The sequence below is a fragment of the Cadophora gregata genome (assembly GCF_030347475.1).
Source record: "Cadophora gregata isolate MNR1 chromosome Unknown scaffold_9, whole genome shotgun sequence".
In the NCBI taxonomy this organism is placed as follows: Eukaryota; Fungi; Ascomycota; class Leotiomycetes; order Helotiales; family Ploettnerulaceae; genus Cadophora; species Cadophora gregata.
Window position 1 is genome coordinate 606,318 of NW_026695932.1, and position 23,855 is coordinate 630,172.

General features: G+C 48.5%; 7 protein-coding genes across 8 annotated transcripts; 3 read left to right on the forward strand and 4 right to left on the reverse strand.

Annotated features, from left to right (window-relative positions):
* Positions 1–869: 869 nt before the first annotated feature.
* On the forward strand, positions 870–3,227 carry ONS95_014525 (uncharacterized protein). The gene is made up of 2 exons (XM_058508177.1): positions 870–2,011; positions 2,110–3,227. Exons 1-2 carry the CDS (start codon positions 1,293–1,295, stop codon positions 3,020–3,022), a joined length of 1,632 nt encoding a protein of 543 aa, XP_058355859.1. The 5' UTR covers positions 870–1,292; the 3' UTR covers positions 3,023–3,227.
* ONS95_014526 (uncharacterized protein) lies at positions 3,228–6,395 on the reverse strand. 2 transcript variants are annotated; one of them, XM_058508179.1, is made up of 5 exons: positions 6,110–6,395; positions 5,622–5,806; positions 5,493–5,568; positions 5,082–5,446; positions 3,228–5,034 (listed from the first exon to the last, which is right to left on the reverse strand). In XM_058508179.1, the coding sequence occupies exons 1-5, from the start codon at positions 6,146–6,148 to the stop codon at positions 3,573–3,575; spliced, it is 2,127 nt and encodes a 708-aa protein (XP_058355861.1). In that variant the 5' UTR covers positions 6,149–6,395; the 3' UTR covers positions 3,228–3,572. The 2 variants fall into 2 exon arrangements, with proteins under 2 accessions (XP_058355861.1, XP_058355860.1); XM_058508178.1 differs by having other exon boundaries at positions 5,622–6,395.
* On the forward strand, positions 6,396–7,470 carry ONS95_014527 (uncharacterized protein). The gene is made up of 3 exons (XM_058508180.1): positions 6,396–6,823; positions 6,871–7,238; positions 7,289–7,470. The coding sequence occupies exons 1-3, from the start codon at positions 6,707–6,709 to the stop codon at positions 7,359–7,361; spliced, it is 558 nt and encodes a 185-aa protein (XP_058355862.1). The 5' UTR covers positions 6,396–6,706; the 3' UTR covers positions 7,362–7,470.
* A 1,131-nt stretch (positions 7,471–8,601) lies between these two features.
* On the reverse strand, positions 8,602–11,579 carry ONS95_014528 (uncharacterized protein). Its single transcript, XM_058508181.1, has 5 exons — positions 10,825–11,579; positions 10,331–10,771; positions 9,834–10,269; positions 9,075–9,785; positions 8,602–9,018 (listed from the first exon to the last, which is right to left on the reverse strand). Exons 2-5 carry the CDS (start codon positions 10,499–10,501, stop codon positions 8,750–8,752), a joined length of 1,587 nt encoding a protein of 528 aa, XP_058355863.1. The 5' UTR covers positions 10,502–10,771; positions 10,825–11,579; the 3' UTR covers positions 8,602–8,749.
* Positions 11,580–11,779: 200 nt separating this feature from the next.
* On the forward strand, positions 11,780–13,085 carry ONS95_014529 (uncharacterized protein; the record flags this gene model as incomplete). Its single annotated transcript, XM_058508182.1, has 4 exons — positions 11,780–11,909; positions 11,969–12,428; positions 12,477–12,563; positions 12,625–13,085. Exons 1-4 carry the CDS (start codon positions 11,832–11,834, stop codon positions 13,083–13,085), a joined length of 1,086 nt encoding a protein of 361 aa, XP_058355864.1. The 5' UTR covers positions 11,780–11,831.
* Positions 13,086–15,370: 2,285 nt separating this feature from the next.
* Positions 15,371–19,831, reverse strand: CHS2_3 (Chitin synthase, class 2). The gene is made up of 2 exons (XM_058508183.1): positions 17,229–19,831; positions 15,371–17,163 (listed from the first exon to the last, which is right to left on the reverse strand). The coding sequence occupies exons 1-2, from the start codon at positions 19,471–19,473 to the stop codon at positions 15,974–15,976; spliced, it is 3,435 nt and encodes a 1,144-aa protein (XP_058355865.1). The 5' UTR covers positions 19,474–19,831; the 3' UTR covers positions 15,371–15,973.
* A 200-nt stretch (positions 19,832–20,031) lies between these two features.
* ONS95_014531 (uncharacterized protein) lies at positions 20,032–23,855 on the reverse strand. Its single transcript, XM_058508184.1, has 2 exons — positions 23,423–23,855; positions 20,032–23,248 (listed from the first exon to the last, which is right to left on the reverse strand). The coding sequence occupies exon 2, from the start codon at positions 23,057–23,059 to the stop codon at positions 20,381–20,383; it is 2,679 nt and encodes an 892-aa protein (XP_058355866.1). The 5' UTR covers positions 23,060–23,248; positions 23,423–23,855; the 3' UTR covers positions 20,032–20,380.

Below are 23,855 nucleotides of genomic sequence, written 5' to 3' on the forward strand. Positions count from 1 at the left end.
GTAGACGATCCGAGCCATTTTGTCTCAATGTACCGAAAGAAAAAGACTAGGAAACAAGCAATAGTACTATTCTCCATTTCATTAGTGGTCGAAAAACGAGGCTCCATGTGAGAGAAGTTTGTTGTTATTTGGGAAGACACTCACTCCGCTGCCGCCGATGGCTGTGCGAAACCATCAAGAATCGGAGGACACGAGGTACCAATCTGCCACAATCCTTCCTAGTGCATATTTTCGTGCTTTCCCTCTTCGCTGAGTTGGCTCTTTTCTATCCTTTCGTTACAAGCCAGCCTGTATCCAAAAAACACATTCCTCGAAAGGCGTCAACAAATTAACTTCGCATTTGACACCCAAAGGAAGTTTTCCAGAGGATTGTGCTCTTGCAACCGTGTCACAGAGTGGAGGTGCCAATCCAGGCGCGCCACTGAACTGCCCAGAGGGCTTGGCGAAGTTCAGATACCTTCAAAGTAGAGGAGATGGCTCCAACTTGTAAGTGCCTGATAATTTTTGAAAACCAAAGCAAAGACTAACGGCTTGGAATTCCCTCCGTACATCCAAGCCGGTAATCTTACTACAGCAAAGCCATCTGATTTTGCCTGTCTTCTGTGCCAATTCGTTGCTGGTCCACTTCCGTCCTCCAGCTTGAATGGACTCGTTACACCGGCTGTGACTGCCTTACAATCTGCGGTTACTGCTATTAGAAGAGAATGATTTACGTTTACGAAGTGAGAGATTTCCCTTGGAGTGGTCGGTTAGAACACGTGATGTTTTCATTCGGTCCTACCTAAGGTACCTAGAGCTAGAATGCTCTGCCGTGGAGCGTACTGTCTCACCGGCGGATGTACGAGATTAAATCCAAAAGATTAATCCTACTAATCTCACTGTTGACGGCCCTTGCCAATCCTTATTATTGACGTGCTCCTTGACTTCCACGTGACATGCACTCTCCACGATTACCCAATTCCAAGATCTACCTAACATCCGCTTCGTTTTCGTTCTCTTGGTCTGATTCCAGTCTCTACCGATATTGATTCTATACAACCTCAGGGTTAGATCCACTCGCAGACAACTATAATCATGACAGCTCAAAATCATCCCGCTCAGCCGCAATTTCCATTGGCGGCCCGTCGCGGGCGGCCATTTGGCCCCCAAAATCTCTATTCCACAGCCTTGCGCCTCGAGCCTTTAACATCTCGACATCTTGAGACTTTACAGCTCAAGAGACCTGACATCTCCGGAAATTTGCATCTCAAGCTCATCGTGGTCCGGTATCCATCTCTGTAGTCTGCTCCGTCATGTGGCTCATCAACACAACGACCATCCAGCTTGAGGAGTTCTTCGGATCCGACACACCAAGATACGCCATTCTATCTCACACTTGGGAGGAAGAGGAGGTCTCCTTCCAAGAATTCGGATCTCAATCCTCAGTCCTGAAAAAAGGCTGGTCCAAGATCACGAAAACTTGCACCAAAGCACTCCGTCACGGCTACGAATATGCATGGGTCGATACGTGCTGCATCGACAAGAGGAGCAGTGCCGAGCTGACCGAGAGCATCAATTCCATGTTCAAGTGGTACCAAGATGCCGGAGAGTGCTACGTGTATCTTCCTGATCTTCCACTAGACACGCCAGCCGAAGAAGGATTGAAGAATTGCCGCTGGTTTACGCGAGGATGGACGCTGCAGGAGTTGATAGCTCCTAGGAAGATACGATTCTACGATCAGAATTGGAAAATGCTTGGAACGAAGAGGGAGTTTGCAGAATTGATCTCGAGGATCACGGGTATCAGAGTACCTGTTTTGAGACTAACGAAAGGTCCCGAGATGTATTCCATCTCGACAAGAATGTCCTGGGCAGCGAACCGAGAGACAAAGCGTGTCGAAGATATGGCGTACTGTCTCCTGGGCATATTCGATGTTACCATGCCGATGCTCTATGGCGAGGGTATACGAGCCTTTGGTCGATTGCAGGAGGAAATTATCAAGCGCAGCAACGACTTGACAATATTTGCATGGTAGGTTTGAATACCACGTTAAATTCCTAGAGACATTCCTTCGTCTCTTCCCAAGACATTTGGGGAGTAGCAATTAATAACTCCATGTTCACCTCCAGGACCAAGCCCGAAGGTCAAAGTGAAGTTGCAGCGGGAGCACTATTCGCACCATCTCCTGCCTGTTTTGCCCAAACTGGCGACATCAACAGTTTCGGCAGACGGTACATGGATCTCGACTTCGTGTTAACAAACAAAGGCCTGCGAATTGACAAGTGCGTCGACGTCCACGAAGTCATCCCAAAGACCGATACCAGCACACCTCATGCCACCGGGTTTGTTCTGCCTCTTGGCTACCGCAAGACAGCAGGGCAAGCGTCTGAAGAATACGATATTTACCTCAACCTCTGGAAAGTCGGGCCGAACAGTTTCCTTCGAGAATCCATCTCGCGACGACCAGATGGCTGTAAATTCGTCCCTTCGCCTATGCCCATGTTTTACATTGCCTCGGATACCCATGATTTTCTCTACTTCAAGCTCTCGAAGCTGCGGAACGCCGTACACTTTCCACGGAAAGACAGCTTGCGGATCCAGAATACAATTCCTCAAAGCCACTGGGATCACTCAAGACAGCTATTTTTTGCCCCAGCAGAAAGTGTCGATCTGGTTCTTGCGGCTTCGATCACTGTTACCCTAGCGCCCGGTCTTGAGGCGCAGATGATTCTCTGCGTGGATTTCTCGCGATCTAAGTCTGGGTATTTGGAGCCTCGATGCTTGATCTTTGACGAGAAATCTCATGGTCATATCTCGGTTTGGCTGTTTCATCATAGGAGACTTGGGTATAATGGCCATGATGCTACTTGGAGCGATGTCCGAGAGAATGTGAAGGAGATGCTTGATTTTACCAATTGTATCCAGGTTTCCGTAGGAGGCTCGAGCTTCGCTGTGAAAGTTACGCTCGTAAAGGGTGTTGTTGAGTCTATTTTCGATGAGCCTATATATTCTGTGGACTTTACTATAGATAAGGTTCCTTAGATTACTTGGTCCGAAGCTTGACATTTATTAAATGCGCGGGATACCAGGCCCATGGCTATCTGAGGAAGTCAAAAGAAATAGAGATAAATCTTAGTGGCATGTAGTGCAGCGTCAAAACAGGTCCGCCTTGGACATTTAGGATCTGGAGAATTACGGACTGGTATGAAGGACGGGTCTTCTTCCCGCAACAATGGTGAACCTCGACAGGTTTCTGCGTGTAGATTATGTTACAAATTTGAAGGATTGTGAAGAAACTTCCATCGGAATTTAAAAATGCCAGGCACTTTCCAAGACATGCTTAGATCGACAAGACAGTGAAAATAGAATTCAAACACTTGTTTTCAATACTCGCATTACAACAATATACATTTGACATCTTCAAACTATCGACGTCGCAGCTCCTATCCGCGATCTATGCATATGGAAACACCTCCCATGCATCAACGAACATCAACATCAAGCAATTCGCTTAGACAAACATATTTTGAATTCCCACCCAGACACCTCAGCCGATAGATGCCCTTCATTACCCTAGCCTTTAGAGGCATGCTTACAGCATAAGAAGATCTCCGTTGGAGCCACGTCCCATTGTAGGTTGGTAGACCTGCTCAGGCGCACTCTGATTAACCACATACTGCATCTCTCCTCTCCCTACGACTGGACTGCCTCCGAACCCATCGTCGTTGCTACCATTGATGTTCATGGCAGCCATTTGGTGACTGCCGACACCAGCGAAGAATTCATCTGCTGCATCGACAGCCGCTGCAAGGTCCCCATTCTGGGGTGGCCGAACTGTTGGTTGGCCCCCCATGCCAAATGTGGAGAGAGACTTTTGCCCATCGAGACCATTGGCAGTAGGGAGCATGTGTTTCTGGAGAGCTGGACTGTCTTGCAGTCTTCGTGGTCGAGCAGAGCGGAAAACTTGCTGAACGGGCTTGAGGTACACTGTTGCTAGGGTGCCAACATTCAAGCACATCTCTTCCAGTGTGGCCGGATCCAGTTTCTCAGATTCGGCCGTGATCGGTGGCTTCTCGCCCATCACGATGGATTTTGCAGTAGCCATATCTGATGAAAGAAGACGCCAGTACATGTAACCTCTGTCTCTCAAATCTGGATTGTCTGTATCTTCCGTCGCCCACTTCAGCACTTTCGGAACGAGATCTTGGCCTTTTGTTGGCCGTTGTATGAAGAGTTTGACTGTAGCCGTGAGGAGTGCAAGCTGGACCTCAACGGGCTCATCTGCAAATGAATACAGGAAATCCTCAAGGAGAACATCCGAATTCTCAATTCGCGATGCGTACTGTCCGATAACCCAAATCATAGCCGCCTTGGCTTCTGGCTCATCCAGAGAATCAAGGTTCTCGCATAACGTTGAAATGATCGACTCGTATTGATTGGGATATTTTCGGAAAATGTTCCTGATCACGACTGTCGCTTCTTGGACAATGTACGTAACCTTTGTTGCCACGAGTTCCAATAAAGTGTTAATACACCTCCTCGCAGCAGGCTCAATCTTGATGGCCAGTTTCCCAATAGCTCGTACAGATTTCCGGACGAAATGAACATCAATCTCTGTCGCGTATTCTCTCAACTCGGTCAACACTTCTTCGATGTTCTTCTCGCTTGCCAGCATGAATATCAATTCAAGCTTGGTAACCTTGACATAAATGGGGTCGTTGTACTTGCAGAAAAATACTCGAATATCATTCCTCAGCACTTCTGGTCGTCGCTGCAAGATTAGTAGTGCATTTCTTAGCGCAAGATACTGCACTTCTGGCCCCTTTGCAAGCAGCGTTACCAGAGGAGGCGAGAGCTTGCGGCACAGTATGGAGATCTGCTTTTGATCCGCAATGTAATTCATGAGATAGAGAATTACTCGTATGCAAGTAAGCACTACCGCAGAATTCGAATGTGACAGTCGTGGGGATATTCGCTCGGCTAGTAACAGGGCCTCGGAAGACTCTTGAGGGACATAGGACATCAAAGCTTCCAGGATATATGTTTGCCCCCACCTGTAGAGAGTTAGCTGCGTCTACCCAGCACGGCGCAAAACACTTACTCTGAACAATCCGGCAAGATCTGCACCATTTTCGAAGCATTCCCATAATCGATTGTCAATTTGATCGCGTCGCTTCTTTCCCAAATATCCATCAAGCTCGCCAGAGCACTCGCCACAACCGTCGGATTATCGTCTCTCAACATCGAATTCAGCCGATCAATAAGATCTGATGCTTCCACTAAATGTCGGTCGTGATCATATAATTTCGCGACGCAGAAAGCTGCTGTTTTCCGCACATATGGGTCTGCATCTCGTAGGAGGAGTTTAGTTGGAGGAACGGTGGCTTCGACAAATTCGCGAACGTGGATATATGACATGGTTCGTAATGCCAAAGCTCTGACCAGAGGATTCGAATCGTTCATGTCCTAGACACAATCAGTTATTGATATCACTTGACTCTAATTTCCATACCTCTTGTAATGTAGGGAGGGCTTTCAGCGCAACTTCTGGCTTCATGCGAGCATAGTTCACAAGAAATAAGAAGCACCTATGGCATTTATCAGTACGACTCCACATCAGCACATAGTATCCGCAACCCACATCTTCTTGATTTCCAAACTCGGTATTTGCATACACCCCACAATATCTGGAAACAAAGCCACCATGTCGTTGTTGCTCATGGTCATATTGGCCACGATCTTCTTGAGGGCGATCTTCTTTGCCGCATGGTTCTTGTCCTTCTTTCCCCCGCTATTCAACTCCAATCGTAATTCGGCGACTTTGCCCTGTGCAGAACGCAAGTATGGTGAGCCACCAATTCCATAGCCCATGGGAGGGATGTAGTGAGGGAGGAACATTGCCATGAGGGCAGGGGAGGGAGACCGTCGTGTGAGCTGATATGGGGTAGATCAATCACTCGAGGTGGGATGTTGGCGCCGTCAAAGCATGATAGGTAATTGGAATGTGGTGGCACAATGTGCGCGTTGCAGTACAGTACAAGGACAATAGAACGGGGTATAGTCTGTGGTGAAAAGAATAATAGCAGCGCAAGGGACAGAGACAGACGGATGTTATAGGACAGTACGTACTCGAGCAAAGAGCTTCGCATCTCCGCCGCCTGAACTCATGATGAGAAGAGGGAGGACGCCTCCTCACGCTTGCCGTCGCAGATAGGTGTGGCAGATAGTCAATATTGGTACTCTGCTGTCGGGGATAAGGTGCTGCTGCTACCCCTCCACCGTCGACCAACGGGAATCGACTCTTGGAATAGGACAAGACGCAGAAGCCGTCACATGCACTGCGCCAAATAGATTTGATGGATCACCTCCAGCACAGAAGTCCGCAGCGTTGTAGACGGTGCTCCATGAGTCCAGGGGGTATTTGAGGATATATTTCGAGGTTCGGCAGCGCTCAGCAGCTTTTTTGAGACGTGGTTGAAGCTTCGAGGGTCCAATAGGAGAGGTACGGAGGAGGAGCACCCACTGGTAGCTTGACTAGACTGGACGTGCCAGGGTCTGATCTCGCTGGTGCTGACGAGACGAACACCCGCGATTCAAGCGCGCCGCCTGCTGCGATCGAACATCAATCAATGATTGACGACTGTCACTCCTCAACACCACGACGGCAACGGCTTCGGACATTAATATCGCAAAGTATCTTGAGTATTGCGCTCAGTAGAATCAGATATGGCCGTCCCTCCGCCACCACAATGGGTTCTTGACCTCAACTCTCCCCCCACCGCGAAATCAAAATTTCCAAGCATTCCGGACCCCCCAGGATTTACAGCAGCAGCAGGAAACAAGGCATGTCTCCTTGTTTTTTCAGAAGACATTTGACTGACCGGAGATAGAAGCAACAATCCTCCTCATCCTCCTCCAAAGCCGCCACAGTCCGCGCCGCTCCCACAACCGCCGAGATGGACACCTTGAAGCTCAAGAAGGCATGGGAGGTAGCTCTGGCACCCGTCAAGCAATTACCCATGACAGCAATCATGATGTACATGTCTGGAAACTCGCTGCAGATATTCAGTATCATGATGGTGGTTATGGCGTTCAAGAATCCATTCATGGGTTTACTGGCTACCAATCAGGCATTTGAGAAATTCGAGAGCCCCGGGACGAACGGACAGCTGTTGATGGTGAAGGCGGTTTATGTGGCGATGCAGATTTTGGCGTTGGCTTTGGGCGTTTGGAAGGTGAATGGGATGGGACTTTTACCGTGAGTTTGATTGCGACGATAGCTGTGGGATATTTGCTAATGATTCACAGGACTACGAGATCAGATTGGTTGGCTTGGGAGACAAGGAGAGTACCCATGGAGACTGCGATTCCAGCATTCTGAGTTGGTGTGAATATAGACCGACGATGGAGAAGCGTTTATGTGATTTGGGACATACTTACCCAGCTTCAGCATTAGCCTTACTGAACTCAATACAAAATTCGCTACAAAACTCCCCCCGATATATCTACTCTAGGTGAACATTGCAATCTGTATTTCGGTCAAGCGAGGTATAGATACCGGCATAGATATTCATTTGCCCATGCATGAATTCCACCTGAGCCTGAGAAACACCTTACTGGCATGGCAACCAATACTGGTCTGACCAGCTATTTTTTCCGGAATTCCACATTGAAAAGTAGTCAGACGAGGTAAGTACCGTTCAATAAAACCAATGTGACTCCATCATAAGGAATCAGAAGTACAGGACGGGGGAAGTGAACTTGACAGTCACACGGGTCTTGACAGTCGCAACCTCCAAACAATGACGGTGACAACATCGTACATACTAGGACCCAGCTGGGGGTCCCATTGACGGTGATGATGAAATAGACATACCTGCCAGTATTAGTCAATCAGAATTGTTTCAATCAGGTATAGTTCCAGGTATACCAATCCGACTCTAGCTTGAGTTTCCGAGATAAATCTGATCTGAAGCAACATATTTGTGAGCGTAGGCTTGCATATCTATAAAGACCTGCATACTCCCAAAACTGGTATAAAGGGAAAGTGGACTTGAATATGCCATCTATGGTCTTTGATCATCGTGAAGTAGCAGTTGAAGGAAAGTATGACATCTCATCAACTTCTGATCAAGGCGTGCTCCCCTGCGAATCAGTACTAATGTATAAGTCTTAGATTGGGCATCTCCTTTCGTAGTATAGCCCGCCACAGCACCAGAGTTTACTTGGGTGGAGATGAGAAGCTTCCATGCTCTTTCTGGTGTGCCAGGAGCGTTGAGAGAGGGCTTTGAGAAAGAGTTGTGCGGTGGCTCTTGTTTCCTCAATTGATGGATAGCAGAGCTAGAATCATTTGTCTTGCAAGTAAGAGAGGTGACAGCTGCATATCAAGCGGCAGTATCACAATGTTTTGGCGGCGAATAAAATCACTTAGATCCGAGCAACCAAGAAACGAAGGAAACCTTCCAACCTGGTCAGGTAAGCATGCTTCATAACGTTGCATAGGCTTTTTATGAAGATTGATTCATAAACATATAAGAATGTACTGACCTCATCTTGGAGACAGACCCTTCACCTAAATCCACCAGGTACTTTTCGGAAATCTTGGCATGCCTGTTAGGCGCCAGGCATTGACATACGACCAATACCCTTAGACAGTCTCAAATCTGTAATTGTATTGGTGACGATTCTAATGTCTAAAAACATAATGGTAATCTCCAGAACTTTGCCTCGACATCATAATATCTACAAAAGGCACAGCTTCGGTTCGGCTCATGCGAGTTTAAATCCTCCAGGAACCAACTTCTGAAACACCCCAGCAGGATCATACTTCTTGCTGACAGCACGAAGCTTAGCCACATTTGCAGCCCCATAACCCTTGATTGGATCTTGCGTCTTGTACGCATAGTTGAGATACTTGTACGAGTTTAGCTGTCCCTTTGAGGCAGCCAGCGCATCAGCAGCGGCATAGAATCCAGAAACGGCAGCCAGAACAGCCGCGTCGTCAGCTGTGCTTGTCCAACTGGCGGTGATGAGTCCAACTACAAGATATTAGTGTCATGTATAGAATACGGGATTCATATTGAGGTGAGCTTACGAACGAGATTGCCATCTGAGCCGTCAAGTCCGAGAGGGTTGCCGCCAGTTGCAGCACTCTTTGTGGTGATTGCCGTGACCAGAGGCTGCAGACTCAAACTCCATGCTAGATCTGGTACGCTTGCAACTGTTTCCAAGGACTGCTCACTGAGTGCAACAATGTCTGTCAAAAGTTGGAGATCATTGCTCCAGGTGCTGGTGTAAAAGAGTTGCTTCCTGGATCCGGCATTGGAAGCGGCGATCTCGAGTGTGAAGTCGGTCAAATTGGAGATCCTCATGGTACTGACGTACTGCGGTTGAATGGCCAAGAAGTCTTGAAATACCGGAGGATTGACCTCAGGCTTTGTGTACTCAATATTGTTCGCGATGATCCAACCACCACTGGCTGCTGACCAGGCATACGAATGAATCAGGGCTCCGTAAACATCGTAGGTTGATTGTCCGGCAAACTTGACGAAGGCAGCTAAGTTCTCTGCTTTCGCAGAGATAGGGTATATCACAGAGCCTCCCCAGAAGTTGCCGCTGCTGAAAGTGACGAGGTCGAAACGAGTGACGATACCAAAGTTGTTGGATCCTCCTTTCAGAGCAAAGAAGAGGTCAGGACGTGATGTGGCGCTTGCTTTCACTACCGATCCATCGTAGAGGACGACTTCGAAGCTGACGACATTGTCGGCTGCAAAGCCGTAGCGTGCGGAGAAGAATGAGATTCCACCTGGAAAGAATGTGAGTGAGAACTAGGCGAGTGCAAGTGATCATTTACCGCCAGTTACAAGCCCTCCGACACCGACGGTGGCAGCACGACCTCCGATTACCGCGAGAGACAGAGCATCAAGTTTCATATAAACATCCACCCATCTTGCTCCAGGGCCAATAGAAGTAGTCTTCTGATCAGCGGCAACTGTCACTTGGTTGATAGCGGATAAGTCAATCTGAATACCAGATTGGATTGTAGCCGCTCCTGCCCAAGGAGTATGTCCCCCACTTCGAATAGCGAACTGGCATTGAAGCCCCAGAACTCTGAGTAAATTGATTGCCGCAACAGTTTGAGAGACCTGAACAGTCGTGGTGGGGGATACCACACAGCTAGGAGCTGCACTCTGGGCTTGAGAAGACCAGTAAGACGATGATGAAGTCTGGTATTTTGTCGACCCTGAACTTGAAACCAACGAACCAAAGCCGAGCTTGAGCAGCGTACACTAGTTCAAACCAGTCAGAACACACGCCAGTGACTTAATCTTCATCTCGAACAGAACTTACACAAGCAGCACCGATGTTGTTATTGGTTGACTGTTTAATCTCTTGCACACGCGATTGGGTGATAACAGATGCAATATCAGCAGGAGCTGCATAAGATCCATGAAGTAAGGCACCGAACGTCAGAATAAGAAGCTGCAACCATGGTTGGCTTGTGACGAGTGTGAAACGCATATCTCCTCCTGGATTTCCGGTTCAAAGGAATGATTTGATACAACAGAAGTTTGAAAGCACACACTTGAAAGATGAGCCAGAGATACCGGTCTTATGCCATACGGGCTATTGATTTCCATCTTCATCAAGACCACGTTGATGCCGTCTTGCAGCATCCCTTGCAGAAGAAATTGTTCGTCCCCGCGGATGTTCGTCTGGAACAGGAAGGCCATTGTGGTAAAGTGGTTGTTGATCCATAGCTGCCCCTGAAAAATGATATGTATGCCCCTACTAGCCCCCTGTTAGCAAGGGAGAAAGAACGAATACGATTCGCACATCTTTACCTGTCACAAAACACTGACGCCACCACCATTCGCTGAACCTTCCGACTGGACACAACTGAGGCCTAGCCTTGATCTCGCTTATTTTATTTATTCTTCAGGGACAGAAGGGATGCAGTGTTCCGCGACACTTTATCATCTGCTTTCTGGCAACACGGTGACAAATGGTCATGGAGATCTTGAAATTTCAGACTTGATACCGAGACGTTGAGTCGACACGCCGGTTCTTGCTGATTAAGGCAAAACTAACACCTTGTTATCAAGCGACTCCAGTCTCTCTATCTTCCCCACGGCCCCCACGAAGGGACGGCACGCACCGACATTCTCGAACGGTTCTTCAATCTAGACTGCCTGTGCCGCACTCCTAACCCGTTGATTTACGGCAGGACCTCCAAGGTTCTCATGTACGCATGCATGTTTTACTGGTTTACTCATTTGCTAGCAATTTCGTGTCGGTCAAAGTTTTTCCACGAAGGAAGGGTCCAAGAAATCCGTCACCTCAAAAGGCAAATATCACGTCGTATGGGCCGGCGATCTCATCCGGGCAACCTTCTCGGGACACAATTCCGAGATACATATTAGCAATAGCCAATTGAGTACGACGAACCTCGACATACCAACAAAATGCCCCACAGTGCATGAGGGAATTTTGATTCTTCAACGGCTGTCCCGGACTGCCAAGTTCTGGGTGCTCCGGGCCACATTTTCTCGCCATCCGAGTGGATACGGCCCCGACATGACTGCAGGTACGACCAAGCACATACAAAAATTCATCTTGAATCCAGCCGATATCTTGTTTATCTGGTTCGAAATCCTTGTACAAGATACTTGATGGCTGCAAAAGAAATGTAGATATCGTACTATTATGCTCTGGACTATAGGTTGAGCTCAGCTGTTGGGTTGAAGTAACTTGGAAATATCCACATTCTAATCCTGAATGTAACAATCAAGAAGACCCACGACAGTATACTTGACCGAACTTGAAAAAAATTCATTGAACACAAAAGCACATGGCAATGCCTGTTGATGATGCGCCAACAGACACACGTCCAGAGCGGCCACCGACCGTGAATGAATTGACTTTAATGGTAACTTACCATTTTCTTCAGATCCTGAGCTGGAAGATCGCACGCTGATTTTCTTCGAGACTATTGTTTGGTTTGGCGTAGCCAGTGCAGTATGTTTTACTGCAATCCGAGGATGGATACGCATCAAATACGACGGCCGCGTGAAGCTAGACGATATTCTTGTTGTTTTCGCACTCCTCTTGCTGATCGCCTCAGCAATCATGTACACTATCATTCTCAAGCCGCTATACACAATGAGCCGGGTGGCTGCTGGACTGTCACCTATGCCTATGGATGCCATTGGAGTCGCAAAATTCATTAGCGACACCAACTTCTACCTGCGTGTCCAATTCGCGATAACTCTGGCGTTCTGGACTTGCCTGTGGGTGGTAAAGGCTTCATTCTTAGCCTTCTTTTTCCCACTTACCAATGGTTTGATATGGGCTAGGAGGTTTTGGTACGCCGTTGCTGCATTTTGTGCTGGTGGTTACATCGCTTGCGTTGTCAGCTATCCCATTTCTTGCTCAGAGTTCACTGTTGGTCAGTCTTTCGCCGCCCTAGTACTAACATGATATTAATTCAACCCAGGAGCATGTGCAACTATGCGGCAAATAGACTTATCTCTTGTTAGCCTGCGTATGAGCACTATTCTTGACGTCTCAACAGATCTTGCTAGTAAGACTCCCTAGCATCGCGCTGTTTTCCAAAGAGATATCTTGTAACCAATGTTCAATAGTTATGGCGCTGCCTTGGAGACTTCTTTGGATCGTAAGGCTTTCGCGGAAAGAAAAGCTGGCCATCGGATCCATCGTCGGACTCGGCTTGATCATCGTCGTCTTCGCCGTCATCCGCATAATTGTCACGAACACATCAGGTACACATCCGGAAGTTATATGGCTTGCTCTATGGTCTTCAATTGAAACATCTGTGGCTGTGGTTGTAGTTTGCCTGACATCTTTCAAGGTCTTCTTGAAGAAGAATGGTATGCCAAGTACGGGATATAGAAGCCAGCAGTATACGAGGGAGGTGGGGTTTACAAGAAGTAGAAACACGAGGGATGGAGAGGGGAATGGGTCGATCCCACTATGTGACGTACCGGCTAGTGGACCCTTTGGCACCCACAAAGGACACGATATGGGCAATACAATGGAAGGGGAAACTACAAGCAATAACTCTAAAGAAATTCTTGTGCGATAAAACGGCATGTTGTTCGTCAAGTTCCAATATTGCCGAGTTGTGACGTCTTACCGTGTGTGATCCAAATGAGAGTGGGACCCCCTTGAGCAAAAACCTCAAGATTCTCCTTGGCTCGCCAGGTAGCCACCGAAGATTCTACATAGAATTCACTGTACAGCCATGTGGAAGTGACAGATAAAAGCCAGCTTCTGGAAACTGTAACACCTCCACAAGGAAGCCATATTGGTGGAACGAGCACTTAGGGCGCAAGAGAAGTCGGAGTTGCTGTAATATTGGTCCCAAGTATTTAAATCTTAGCCTATTGTTGGCTCTCAACGGTCACCATGGTATGATCAAGAATTAATGTTGCAGCGTTGTGACCGTGCATGACAAAAGTATTTCCACCGTCATTCGATGTTTTGTTGTCGTCCTTAGCACGCCTACCCAAGAATTGATTTAACTAATCCACACCTAGCGGCATCTAACCGAAGAAAAAGCAGGTCCATGATCAGGAAAGTCTCATACCAGGTTTCGACCAGTTCTCCAGATAGAAGCTTTTGGTAGCAATTTCATTGTATCAATACCCACGAGCCTTTGAGATACCAGTTTTTAAGTTAGCATTGCAATTGGGATAAACATTGCCAAGAAAATGCGTGATAGCAAGCGAAACTCTAAACTTGCCTAAAGTAAACAACGCCTACCAGATAAGCGAGAGCCCTAGACTTGACCCTATGCGATTCTATTGCACTCATCCAGACGGGGCCCCTTACTATAACATGAAAATACCACACTACATTTCATCGGGACATCTTGTGAGGAAATTGGCCAGCCTCTCTGCAGTCTGGCATAGGCATTCACCAGATCGTGACAGCTTCCAATATTTACAGCAACGCCTTTGACCGCTATTGAATTTGTGAAATTGGTGTTCATATCGGCGTCTGGGTTGAGAGATGATTCCAACTATGGAGCTGATCAGGCGCTTTGTATCTGAGGAACAGAAAGAGTTGTTGGTTCTGGCCCTCCATGGCCAAGAAGTAGACGTCACCACTCGCCATTGTCAGCCCAGTGCAGAAAGGAGCCGTAAGAGTGTATAGTCTCTCCAGCTTGAATGCAAACTTGGAAACATAGATCCACACTGCCACATGTCTCAGTTCGGTCATGGTGAGTAGATTCACTGGAGACAGGAATCACAGGATTTACCTGGAATCTAGTCCAGCAGAAGGACTGAAAGATGGGGGCCTACTTGACCACTGACAGCGAGTGAGACATGTCACCATATAGCAGTTGCCATTCATAGTATATTTATTGATAAAGAGATAAAAAGTTGAGAGCAGACCCTGTATCGGCAAGACAATGGGAAATGGCACCAGTTCAATCACCAATAATTATCGAGTAGTATCGCGCTGCCGCCTTATGAAACTAATCTATATTTCTCTTCACTTCTACTGTGAATTATACCTTGGACATATGCAAATAATAAACGAAACAGGAAGCGGGAGAGAGAAGAGTTACTTCCACATACTCCCTATGCTTCCAAGATACGTAGATGTAAGTTGGTTTGCAGGACTATTCTACTATCAATCTCAGTTTTTATACCGCTCCCACCTTGAGGCTGACCCCTTTGCAAATGACTGAATTGCTAAATTACGGACAGTGAATTTATGCCTTTTATGTTCTATTACCTCGAGTGATTTTGAGATCTTGCCAAAGATTCACTCACCTAACAACTAATAGCCGATCACGAAACAGTTGAACTGCAAGACTCACCCCGGACAACCTGCTCCTATCTCCTTCGACCCTGCACCTCAATACCACACTGACATTTGTGTATATATACATATAACTCAAACGCCGGCTAGAACACGCTCTGCAAACTTGGAACCGTCAGAATGAAACATCCAGGGAGACGACGCTCGTCGCTCCACCGTGACTTGAGTTCTATCTATAATCCCGTTTCGACTTGTAGTCTAAAAGCGGGCTTGAGATAACTCTGTGTTGACTGAAAGGACAGTAACTCTAGAATTTCTTCTGATAAGACAGGAGTCCAAAAAGTTTCTCGCTTCATGGGTGGTAGACGAGTGGAAAAAGATAATAGCTAACTCTTCTGATGACAAGAATCACCTCTTGTTGTCATCTGCAAACTTTTAATCATCGCCGCGCCGAATGATCTGAAATTCAGCATCACAGAAACCTGGACCCATACAACACGACGTGGGTAACAATTGACTCCATTCCTAACCTTTGGATGAGAAACACCCAATTGCTTTCTACACAGACGCACAACCACGAACTGAGGAGCACGTTTACTCTGTTCTTGACATCCCTTCAGCAGAGAAGTGGATCGCACCTTATATGTACCCCTACCCATCACATCTTATCCCACAGTCTCTCTTGTTGAATAAGCATAACATGAACCATTCACTGGCCAAGCAATAATTGGTAATGATTCCAATGTATGACAGAGATTGAGCCCAATCAATTAAGTTATAGTCACAGCCACATGAAAGAATCAAAGAGCGAAGTCAACACATCGTGAATGAACCCTTGATTTATATTCCCCAACGCCGACCTGGATCAAAAAACGCCATCGACTTTGTAGAGGATTTGATACCTACTGTACAAGACCACAGAACACAACAGATAGACTCCAACATAGCTCCGAACTGCAGCCCGAGGTAGATCAACAAGATGAACACCACATTTGCAGTTCAAAATTTTCTTCCTGTCATGACAATCATCATTTCCCAGTATATTCCATCCATCCTGTGGTGGTCCATTCCAGCCTAGCCCATATCATCCATCCATTACCCATACCGAACCAGACCAGACCAGACCAGACCGAACCGAACCAAACACCCAAAAATCAAGCCCTTTCGCCTCTTCTTTCTATCCACCACAACCTTCACACCTCACCCCTTCCTACTCCCCCCAACACTACTCATCCCATCCCTCCACTTCTCCCCAACCCTCTCCCCAAACCCCCCCATCCACTTCGGCGCCTTCATACTAAACTTCACCCTCCCCTCCACCACCGCCTCCACACAATTAATCACCCCAAACGTACTACTCCCCAGCGCCCTAAACAGCGCCAAACTCGCCACGCTCCACAGCACAATCTTCAAATACGCATTATCACTGACAGCTTTAGGGCCATACGTCTCGCTCACCGCCATGGCAAGGATCGCGTTCGCAACAAGCCAGCATACAACCATGTACGTGCGCACGCTCTTGTAGTAGTCTTCCTGCTGCTGGGCTTCGGAAGTGGTGGGTTGAGGGACCTCCAGGCGGTCGCGGAGGTTGCGCAGGGCTTCGTCGTAGCCGGAGTCGATGTCGAGTTGTTCGGAGGGCATTTCCAACTCGACGGTTTTGGAGTCGCCGGAGCCGTGGCCCGTGGCGGCGCCGAGGTCGGTGTGGATCACGTTATCTCCTTTGGTGCCCCAGGAGATGTCGTGCGTGTTGCAGAAGGCGTAGACTTGTAACGTGCAGATGTAACTTGGGAGGAGGATGAAGTATTGTGCGGAGGAGGTGAACATGTGCCAGGGGTCGAGGTAGAGGAAGCTCATGAGGAAGTAGAGGCCGATTGTGGAGGCTGTGGAGACGAAGAGATTGGTGAAGGCGTTGTTGCCGAATTTGAGTTGGGAGTCTTTTGCTGTGAGCTGCTTGATGATGATCCAGAAGGCGGCGAAGATGGTGTACATCATGATGATAGCGTAGATGATCATGCTCATGAGATATAGCCTCTTGGCTCCTTGCGGACGATTGCCCATTGAGAGGATGAATTGTGTGCAGATGAGAAGGATACACGTGTATCTGAAGATGACAAAGATGACTTTGCCGATACCGTGGCCGAAGGGATCGATTGTTGGATCAGAGAGGGAGCCAGCGACGAAGTAGAAGGTTAGGTAGAAGTTGGCGAGAGAGAAGTAGGTGAATAACAGGTTGATGAATTGGTAGACGAATTCGATATGAAGCAGGATCTTGCGTCCGATCGTGTGATCGGTGTGCCAGATTTGCCGGAAGTGTACCAGGGAGTAGACTGCTGCGAAGAAGGCTCCATTGAGCCAGCGACGGCGTTGGGAGATGAATTCGGGAACGGCATCTGCATACACAGGTCAGTACACACTCTTCCATTGAAGAAAATAATATAGTGGAAAGACAACTCACCAGGAACATCTGTCTCCCCCGTACAACTCTTCACATACTTCAACACCCACTTCTCATCCCTCTTAGCAACCAGCTCCCAACACAGAATTCTATCTTCAGCAAGGTACATATTCGCTGTAAAGACGTCTGCGTTCTGTCCATGCAGCGTCTCTCCCTTGAAATACTGGCTCAGCGGCCCATGACCCGTATGATCATTCTGCAAAGCATGGTACCGATACGCACTCAACGCACCAGGTAACACAGTGATATAGCCGAACACCGATTCGAGCGGTTTGTCTAGGATATTGGATAGTTTGTATTCGAAGTTCTGGGAGGCAACGAGGGGGTTGAGGAGACCTGTGCCGTATTTGCCTTTCATGGCTTTAATTTCACCACAGGCGCCTGCGACGTTCGAGTCGGTATCAAAAGCTTTCCAGAGATGGTAGAGAGAGTTTCCACCAGGTTTAGTGCCAACATCGAGGAGAATACAGATATTTGGTGTAAGAGCTCTTCCGAAAGCATTGAAGAACCAACGATGGGAGTTCAACTTCTTAGCGTTCTTCTCCTTCATACAGAAGATCATCTGACAGGGTACAATACCCTTCTCTGCACCCTTGAATTTGAGTTCAGAGTCGAGGGATACCTGTGTAGTGTACTCGTACACGTGAGCCTGAACTTCTTTCTGGTTGACGAGATTCTTGGCAATGCCGTCTTGATAGACACCCATTGCTGCCAGAGCATCAAGAGTTCTAGGATTGACTTTCTGACGACCATCGGCGATGACGCAGACTACTATTTTCTGCCATCCATGTTCACCCCAAGTGCGGGATTTGGACCGGCCGCAGAAATGAGCGACGTTCTTCATGACTGCATGCATTGTACGCGTGAAATCGATTTCGTTCTCGTTGTACATGGTGATACAGATGAAGAGTTCCGTTTCTCGGGCTGTCGAGCCGATATTCTGGCGGAGTTTGTAGCCTTTGGACACGAAATCATCGGGGTCGCATGTCACGGCCGTGTACCGCATGTGAGTAAATTCGATCTCGTCTCTCCTGGGCAGGAAACTGTAGAGAATAGTTGGGATCTTACACTCGAGGATCAGCTCGCCATTGATGAGCTTAACCTCCTTTTTCGCCATTTGTGCCTGTCTGGCACCGCGTCTCTCTTGCTTGCCATCTGGGGCCGGGCCATAATGTTCGTAGTCGTCCTCGTACTGATCGTCATCTTCATTTTGTAGAGTCACACTCGTCATATAGGAATCGCGATTTTTCAGGCCATGTCTGGCTCCGGATTTCGTAGGACTTGATGGACCGAACACGTCGTCGCCGTCACCAATGTCGTTTTCAAGTGGGATGGCAATCGTGGCGTCATCTGCAAAGGTCGAGTTTCTTGCTGAAGCACCTGGACCTGAGAAAAGCGGTGCAGGAGGCAGTGGTCGTCTCGGACTTCCGCCATACCTAGAAGACGGTGTACCAGGCCTTGAACCACCATTGATCTCCGACGGCTCGAAATTGATATTTGGAGGAGGAGGTCTGATATATTCAGCGGATCCCCGCGAAGGACTCCACGATCTTGTAGGCGATGTACGTCCAGAAGGAGAATAAGGTATGTATGTCGAGCTCGGAGGTGGCATGTCTGGCGCAGAATCGATGATGGAGGGAGCCGTTTCTGAATTCACAGACGGCTGGTAGGATCTGCGGGGTGTGTAATGACTATGAGGGGAATTATGTAAGCTTGACTGATTCTTCAAAGAGGCTTCTAATTGAGACAGAGGGGAGTGGATGGGGTGCCTGAGACTGCGTCTGCGAGAAGGACCCTCTGGGATAGATGGCAAGCCGTGCACGATGTCCATGTCTGTGCCTATCAATGCCGCTGACGCTGTTGCTCTCGGTGAAGATCTTTTCTGCAGCTTGCAGGTCTTCGACGAGGAGACAACCTCTTCTTCTTCCTTGAGAGATGCGAGGTGCTCGGGGGTTGAGAGCGGGACTGGTCTCTGCTGGACTTTCTTTCTTTGCAGCTTGACTGCCAAAGGTCGAGGTAGTAAAGTTTTGGATTGGGATTCAGGTTGAATCTGGAACTGAGATTGAGACTGGTACTGAGCTGGTTGTACATACGGACGCATCTCCGGCTCGTCGACGGATGTCAACAATCGGACGTGTGACGAGTTGCTTGGTTGACCTGTTGGTGTGGAACCATCCTCTTCACCGTACGATGGGGGTTCGGAATACATTGGAGGACGTCCTCCTGGAGTGTTTGGGCCGTCCATACTGATTGTGATGTTGGAAGCGTATTGCGCTGTGGAATGCGCCGGGCCGCAGTTGAATAATGTTTGTTTACTTTGTAGTCATCTGCGTCATAGGATTTCGTGTCTGGAATTGAATCTCGAGGAACAAGCGATTGTCCGACAAGAATTGACAGAATTTAGATGTCTTGAGTAGGAGATGGTCTTGAATGAGACAGCGCGCAATATGAGAGCAGTAAAGCAGGGCTATGAGAGACAGTATGATGTCGGCTCGGGTGTTTTTCTCGCTGGGGCGCCGTTGCTACAGCGACAAGTGCAAAATCACATGGTGATTAGACCCAACCGGGATAGGGGCATCCTAGTCAGAAAGGAAATTTGTGATTGATTGGACGTGTCTAAAACACCAGGGGGCCGCAGCACAGTCCATCCGCACGTAAGTTTGTCCAAACAATCGGACCCACAGCACCTGTCACGTCTCAGAGTCTCTGTACGCAGCGTACCACATTTTCAGGCCCAGGATATCACAAAGTCACAACACAGCCAATAGTCCAATACAAATCGCTTTTTATTGGAATCCTTAATCATCGGATCGTAAAATATACAATGCCTCTTGACTCCCCATTTCTTCCGCTGTATGCCCCAAGCCTGTCTCCTCCGCGCTACTCTTACTGAAATAAGCCTCTGATCAGATCAAATGTCGAAAATAGTGACAGCAGATCCTTATCGATGCAGAGGGGGTGAGATGGCGTCTACTAACGCCGAGATGAAGCTTTGATGACAAGAAAATGTGGAGCGCCTTGCTCAGGATCAGACACCAATAGTGCTGATATGGTTTGGTTGTATTGTACAGCGAGGTTTAGTAGATCGCGAGGCGGGTGATGGGTATCAAAAATAGAGCTGGAAAATATTGACTGGTATATTATGTGATTGCTCAGTTCCAGCCAAGGGAATTCTCAGCCATCATTGGTGCCGAGATTTGTTGAGTGCGTGCAGAATTACCAGTTCTTCCGCTTCCCCTGCTGTTTCTATCGTAACCGGGGGTAGTTCGTCCACCAGACATGAAGGCACCACCTCCCATCAGTGCTGGGCTGCCAGATTGTCTCATCTCGCCACCGTGGAGAACAGAGCTTGATCTGCGATGGCTTTGCTTGCGCTTCTTGTACCTTCGAGCAATCAAGAACATAGCAGCACCATAGGCTGCTGAGCCACCAATGGCAGCCATTGCGATACCAGCAGTTGCTCCCGTCTTGCCAGGAGATTGGGTTTGCTCATTTGTATCACCAAAGACAGAGTTGCCGTTCCCTGAAGGGGAGCTGGAAGAAGGCTCGTTGCCACCTGAGGTCCCCGGGGTTCCTCCACCAGTCTCCACGTTTGATCCTGGAGTGAGGGGGATGGCGGGGTTGATGTAGTTCATGAGCGTGTTGATGCTTGGATCGTCATTGTTGTAAATTGGAGCAGTCGGAATATGGAGATCCAGAGACAGAGTGCTGACCATATTGCTGGGGATGTATGCCAACGCCAGAGTTGTGATGTACTTCATTCTCTGCGTAGTGTCCAAAGGAACAAGACTGTGCATGGTGATCTGATCTTTTCTCAATCCCAATCCATCAGAGACACCCTGTGGCAAGTACTCGAAAATCTGAGCAGACGACAATGGATTGTCCACAACGAACTTGTAGTTCAAGGGGAACAAGAAACCAAGTTGGATCTGGGTGGTATCTTCTGGCTGCACAGTAGCATTTGGATTGGTAATGACTCTGGGTAATTGGGGACTGATTCCGGTAGGCGCAGCACTCTCGGTTTGTCCTGCAGATACAGTGGGTGACGATGCTGCGATGATCGTTGTCGGGAGCCACATAGATGTAGCAGAATTTGTGGTGATCGGAGGAATAGTCTGAGGAGCCGAGGTGGGTGTCGGTACAATTGTTGTAATAGACAAAGACGTCTCAATCGGAGCAGCACTTGTGGATGGCAATGAAGTTTGCGGCACTGTTGGCTCGGTAGCATTTGTAGTAGGTGCCGTGATAGTCGAGCTAGGAGTTCCAGACAAAGTCACAGATCCACTTGGGAGACTTATCGTGATATCGGTGCCATTGGTCGTGCTCACAGATGTCACAGGCTCACTAGTGACCACGGGAATACTCGAATTATTCGACGTGGTTGGAGTATCCGTTGGGATAGTAGTCGGTAGAATGGTGGTAATTGGGCCCGTGGTAATATCCGTTGGAGTTGGGTCAGCCGTGATAAGTCCAGAAGTGGTGGTTTCCGTAGGCGCGGGAGGAATAGTGGTCAAGTCCGTGGGTGAAGTAGTGACACCTGTAACCGTTGGAGTGTATGGATCTGGAATCGTGGTGTTGAGGGTGGGCTCAGGAACAAGGGTCGGCTCAGGAGTGGGAGTCACGGGCTCGATGGTGGCTGTACCGGAACCCAAATCACTGGTAGCAGTCTCAAAAATACTGGAAAGAATGCCTCCAAGATCGGTCGTTGGGGAAGATGTCACAGTTGGCTCAGCCGACGGCGAGATGATAGGTGTGATCGTAGCTCCGGTTCCATCAGGGGTGGTCGTCGGAGCGCTGCCGGTACCGAGAAGCGAAGTGAGATCAATAAGAGGAGTCGTGGTAGGCTCGGCTGACGCTTCCGTGGTCGTTGTTGCAGTACTGCCAGTACCAAGAAGAGAGGTCAAATCAATCAGAGGTGTGGTTGTAGGCACAGCATCAGATGTGGTGGTAGCATCTGTGGTTGTGGTGGGCGCAGATGATTCCAGCGCACTAGTTGATTCAGCAGCTGGCTCAGTGGTAGATGTCGGCTCAGGAACCGAAATAGAGCTGATGACTGATCCAATGGAAGGCAAGATTCCAGCTGGAGTGTTGGTGGGTGCAGACGCTTCCTCGGTCGTGGTTGGAACCAAACTTTCCACTCCTGTTGGTCCAGCTGATCCAGAGAAAGAAACCCCATCGCTAGTGCTTCCAACTCCACTTTCTGGAGCTGCTGTTGGAGTGGCCGATGTAGTTCCATCGGTTAAGATTCCACCTGGTCCAAAAGTAATTCCCCCAGCAGAAGTCGTTGTTGGTACTGCGATGTCAGATTGAGACGAAGCGGTCGATGGGCTTGGTGTCGGTTGGATGATAACATCGGGAGTTGATCCAGTCGGGGTAGGGTCCAAAATACTTGTAATGAACCCCAAGAACCCCCCCGACTTGGTTGTTGTATCTGGGATCGAGGTCTCGATTGGTCCAGTCGACTCACCAGAGCTGGAACTAGACGACGACGTGGGCTGAATTGGATTGAAGAAGCTATCCAGACCTCCAGTTCCTGCCGCCGAGCTGGAGCTTGATCCAGGTGAATCCGAGGTCGAGTCCTGTTGTCCCGTTATCGAATTCAAGAAATCCGACAATCCTCTTTTCGTGGACGAATACGAACTAGAAGAAGGTGATGAGGACGACGAAAGCCTCTCCTGGCTTGTCTGCTGCGGCGCAGTCGTGATGGTCGAATTGAAAAAGACTTGTCGTTTGATTTGCCTGGGGTAATAGAATTTAGGTCGCTGAGGCTCCGCAACAGCGAAGGTAGAAAGGACTGCCACTGAGGCCACAAATAGTGTAGGTGTATGCATCCTGGCAATTGGTATGAGATACGCGTTGGTATTGTTGGGACCACGAGGTTGGTGAGAAAAGTAAGCGTTAAGATCTGGACCTAGAGTCAGCCAAATGAGCGATGAGGTGTTGGTTGGCCACAACGCAAACTGACTGTCTCAGTAAATTTTTATGTAACGAGTGTACTTGACAAAAATGTCAAAGAGGTTCTGCAAAGGTTGAAGTCAGCATTCGTCATTGCTGGACCTTATTGAATAAATCTTGAATGCGTTCGCACGAATGATCAACACATCCTCAGCCGCAAAAGAGACCGCGAGAACTAGAACCATCCCCCAAACAATCCATCTTCGACCTTTCCCTCGCAGATTCTGGAGAATACTCACTAATTGAGATTATTGTAGCAGTCGTAAACTTCGAATCGCAATCTTAAATGAGCGTCGTGACGAGAAATCGTCGAGAGGGTGGTTGGGTCGTTTTCAGCTTCAATTCGTCCGCTATCATCAATCAAATGCGATCAGCGAGCCACAACCATTATCCGTCTGCCTCCCGAGGCTCCTTGTCGTCTGTCTGGTTCGATGCGTGTTGTCGAGCAGTCTCGTAGAAGGCGTGCAGACAGGTTGCACGTCTTTTGCGTTGAAGGTCCACGAGGAGAGCGGGTGGTCGAGGAGGGTGAGGGTGAGGGTGAGGGTGAGGAGAGAGAAGAGAGGAAGGGTGGTGGAAGGGCGAGATTAGCAGGGCGGTAGCGCGAGTATTAGGCGTAAGAGCCGTGGCCGTGGGTGGGCACTGGGCGAGGAAGGAGAGGAGGGTGGAGGGTGG

Coding starts and splice junctions, on each gene's coding strand:
- ONS95_014525 (XM_058508177.1), top strand. CDS start 1,293: ATGTGGCTCATCAACACAACGACCATCCAGCTTGAGGAGTTCTTCGGA. Junction 2,012..2,109: donor GACTTGACAATATTTGCATG/GTAGGTTTGAAT, acceptor GTTCACCTCCAG/GACCAAGCCCGAAGGTCAAA.
- ONS95_014531 (XM_058508184.1), bottom strand. CDS start 23,059: ATGCATACACCTACACTATTTGTGGCCTCAGTGGCAGTCCTTTCTACC.
- CHS2_3 (XM_058508183.1), bottom strand. CDS start 19,473: ATGGACGGCCCAAACACTCCAGGAGGACGTCCTCCAATGTATTCCGAA. Junction 17,164..17,228: donor GGGGGAGACAGATGTTCCTG/GTGAGTTGTCTT, acceptor CTGTGTATGCAG/ATGCCGTTCCCGAATTCATC.
- ONS95_014528 (XM_058508181.1), bottom strand. CDS start 10,501: ATGCGTTTCACACTCGTCACAAGCCAACCATGGTTGCAGCTTCTTATT. Junction 10,270..10,330: donor ACAACATCGGTGCTGCTTGT/GTAAGTTCTGTT, acceptor GGTTTGAACTAG/TGTACGCTGCTCAAGCTCGG. Junction 9,019..9,074: donor CTCAGATGGCAATCTCGTTC/GTAAGCTCACCT, acceptor AATATCTTGTAG/TTGGACTCATCACCGCCAGT.
- ONS95_014527 (XM_058508180.1), top strand. CDS start 6,707: ATGGCCGTCCCTCCGCCACCACAATGGGTTCTTGACCTCAACTCTCCC. Junction 6,824..6,870: donor CAGCAGCAGCAGGAAACAAG/GCATGTCTCCTT, acceptor GACCGGAGATAG/AAGCAACAATCCTCCTCATC. Junction 7,239..7,288: donor AATGGGATGGGACTTTTACC/GTGAGTTTGATT, acceptor AATGATTCACAG/GACTACGAGATCAGATTGGT.
- ONS95_014526 (XM_058508178.1), bottom strand. CDS start 5,884: ATGGCAATGTTCCTCCCTCACTACATCCCTCCCATGGGCTATGGAATT. Junction 5,569..5,621: donor AGTTTGGAAATCAAGAAGAT/GTGGGTTGCGGA, acceptor TAAATGCCATAG/GTGCTTCTTATTTCTTGTGA. Junction 5,035..5,081: donor ATCTTGCCGGATTGTTCAGA/GTAAGTGTTTTG, acceptor AACTCTCTACAG/GTGGGGGCAAACATATATCC.